General features: G+C 37.5%; 1 protein-coding gene across 1 annotated transcript; it reads left to right on the forward strand.

Moving 5' to 3' along the window:
- Positions 1 to 8: 8 nt before the first annotated feature.
- On the forward strand, positions 9 to 1,948 carry LOC112090694 (3-oxoacyl-[acyl-carrier-protein] synthase I, chloroplastic-like; the record flags this gene model as incomplete). The annotated part of the gene is made up of 6 exons (XM_024162604.1): positions 9 to 77; positions 180 to 611; positions 1,199 to 1,372; positions 1,463 to 1,576; positions 1,694 to 1,795; positions 1,882 to 1,948. Coding segments are annotated over 6 exons (958 nt in total), but the record flags the coding sequence as incomplete, so codon positions are not given.
- Between the last annotated feature and the right edge of the window lie 35 nt (positions 1,949 to 1,983).

Raw genomic sequence — 1,983 nt, forward strand, 5'->3', positions numbered from 1 at the left:
ATTGCTGGAGATACGGTTTGGTTGGTGGCAAGAGGGCACTTGAAGATGCCAACCTTGGACATGAAGTTCTTGATACTGTTAGTCACATTGTATTTGTTATGTAATTCAACCAGTGCTTTTTGTTAAACACTAATAATTGAACCTTTTTTTTTTTTTGGTTTCTCTGCTTTGTGTCACAGATGGACAAATCAAGAATTGGAGTTTTGGTTGGAACAGGCATGGGGGGCTTAACTGCTTTCACCACTGGGGTTGAAAATCTTATCCTAAAGGGATACAAGAAGATATCTCCATTCTTCATTCCTTACTCTATAACCAATATGGGGTCAGCATTGTTAGCCATAGATACTGGCTTGATGGGGCCCAATTACTCCATCTCTACTGCTTGTGCCACTGCCAACTACTGCTTCTTTGCGGCTGCAAACCACATCAGAAGAGGTGAAGCAGATATCATGGTGGTTGGTGGGAGTGAGGCTCCAATCCTGCCCACTGGTGTTGGTGGGTTCATAGCTTGCAGGGCTTTGTCTCAAAGAAATGAAGAACCCCAGAAGGCCTCGAGACCGTGGGACAAAGATCGTGATGGTTTCGTCATAGGAGAAGGATGTGGTGTGCTGGTATGATTAATCCTATCTCTGAAAAATGCTAAGCCCTTTGTCAGAATACAAAATTATTATCAGCACACCTCCAAATAACTTAAGCTTTTGGGATGACTTAGTAAACTAAAATGGTATCAAAAAGGAAAGTAATGAGTTCAAACTCCTATAATTTCACTCTTCATATCCTTAAGAATTGCTATCAGTTGTGAGGCCTTTAATATGCTTAGGATTTCTTCTTTTGTTAAGCTTTCTAATTAATATTTACCGTCACGTTTTTCCATTGTCTGTCTTACATGTGAGGAGGGGTGTTAGAATATAGAATAATTATTATCCCACCTTCTAATAGCTTAAACTTTTAGAATGAATAGATAAATTAACACTCTTTTCTTCAACTAGTTAGAAATCAAAATGTAAGACTATGCAGGTCTCAGAATTTGACCTGTGAATTTGTGATTGGTTAAAAACATGCAGTGAGGATCACATAGAGTTGCTCCAACATCTAAAGCACCTTTCACTTCACTTCTATGTTGTAGTCCAATCATGTAGATACAACTTATGTGGTGCCTTTTGGATTTTACTAACTGATTTTTTTAAACTTGGTAAAGATAATGGAGAGCTTGGAAAGTGCAATGAAAAGAGGAGCAAAGATAATAGCAGAATACTTAGGAGGTGCCATAACATGTGATGCTCATCACATGACTGATCCTAGGCCAGATGGCCTTGGGGTCTCATCTTGCATAACCAAGAGTTTACAAGATGCTGGAGTTTCCCCTGAAGAGGTTAGTACTTTTTTTTTTAATCTTAACTCTAATTAAAGATTTTGAATTGTGACAGTCTCATTTAAAGATAATTGTGTTGATGATTTACAGGTGAACTATGTGAATGCTCATGCAACATCAACTCTAGCTGGGGATTTAGCTGAAGTCAATGCAATCAAGAAGGTCTTTAAGGACACATCTGAGCTTAAGATGAATGGGACTAAGGCAAGAAAGCCAAAAAGATTGAAGAATGATATTATACCATTAGATTTCGTGTGGGATTTTCTCATATGACCAAAATAATTTGATTTATACATTTTGTTTTTTGGGATCTAATTGCAGTCAATGATTGGACATGGTCTTGGGGCTGCTGGTGGATTGGAAGCAGTAGCAACCATAAAAGCAATCACCACTGGATGGCTGCATCCAACTATCAATCAAGATGTACTAAATTCAAGTCTCAAATCTAGTTATTGCTAAAATTTAATGATTTTGATTTCTAATGCATTTGTATCTCTTCTTTTTCACAGAATTTGGAGCCTGATGTTACAATTGACACAGTTCCAAATGTAAAGAAGAAGCATGAGGTCAATGTTGGTAAGTGATTTTCAACACTAAAAAAAATGTTCCAA

This window comes from Morus notabilis, unplaced genomic scaffold, assembly GCF_000414095.1.
Source record: "Morus notabilis unplaced genomic scaffold, ASM41409v2 Scaffold9474, whole genome shotgun sequence".
In the NCBI taxonomy this organism is placed as follows: Eukaryota; Viridiplantae; Streptophyta; class Magnoliopsida; order Rosales; family Moraceae; genus Morus; species Morus notabilis.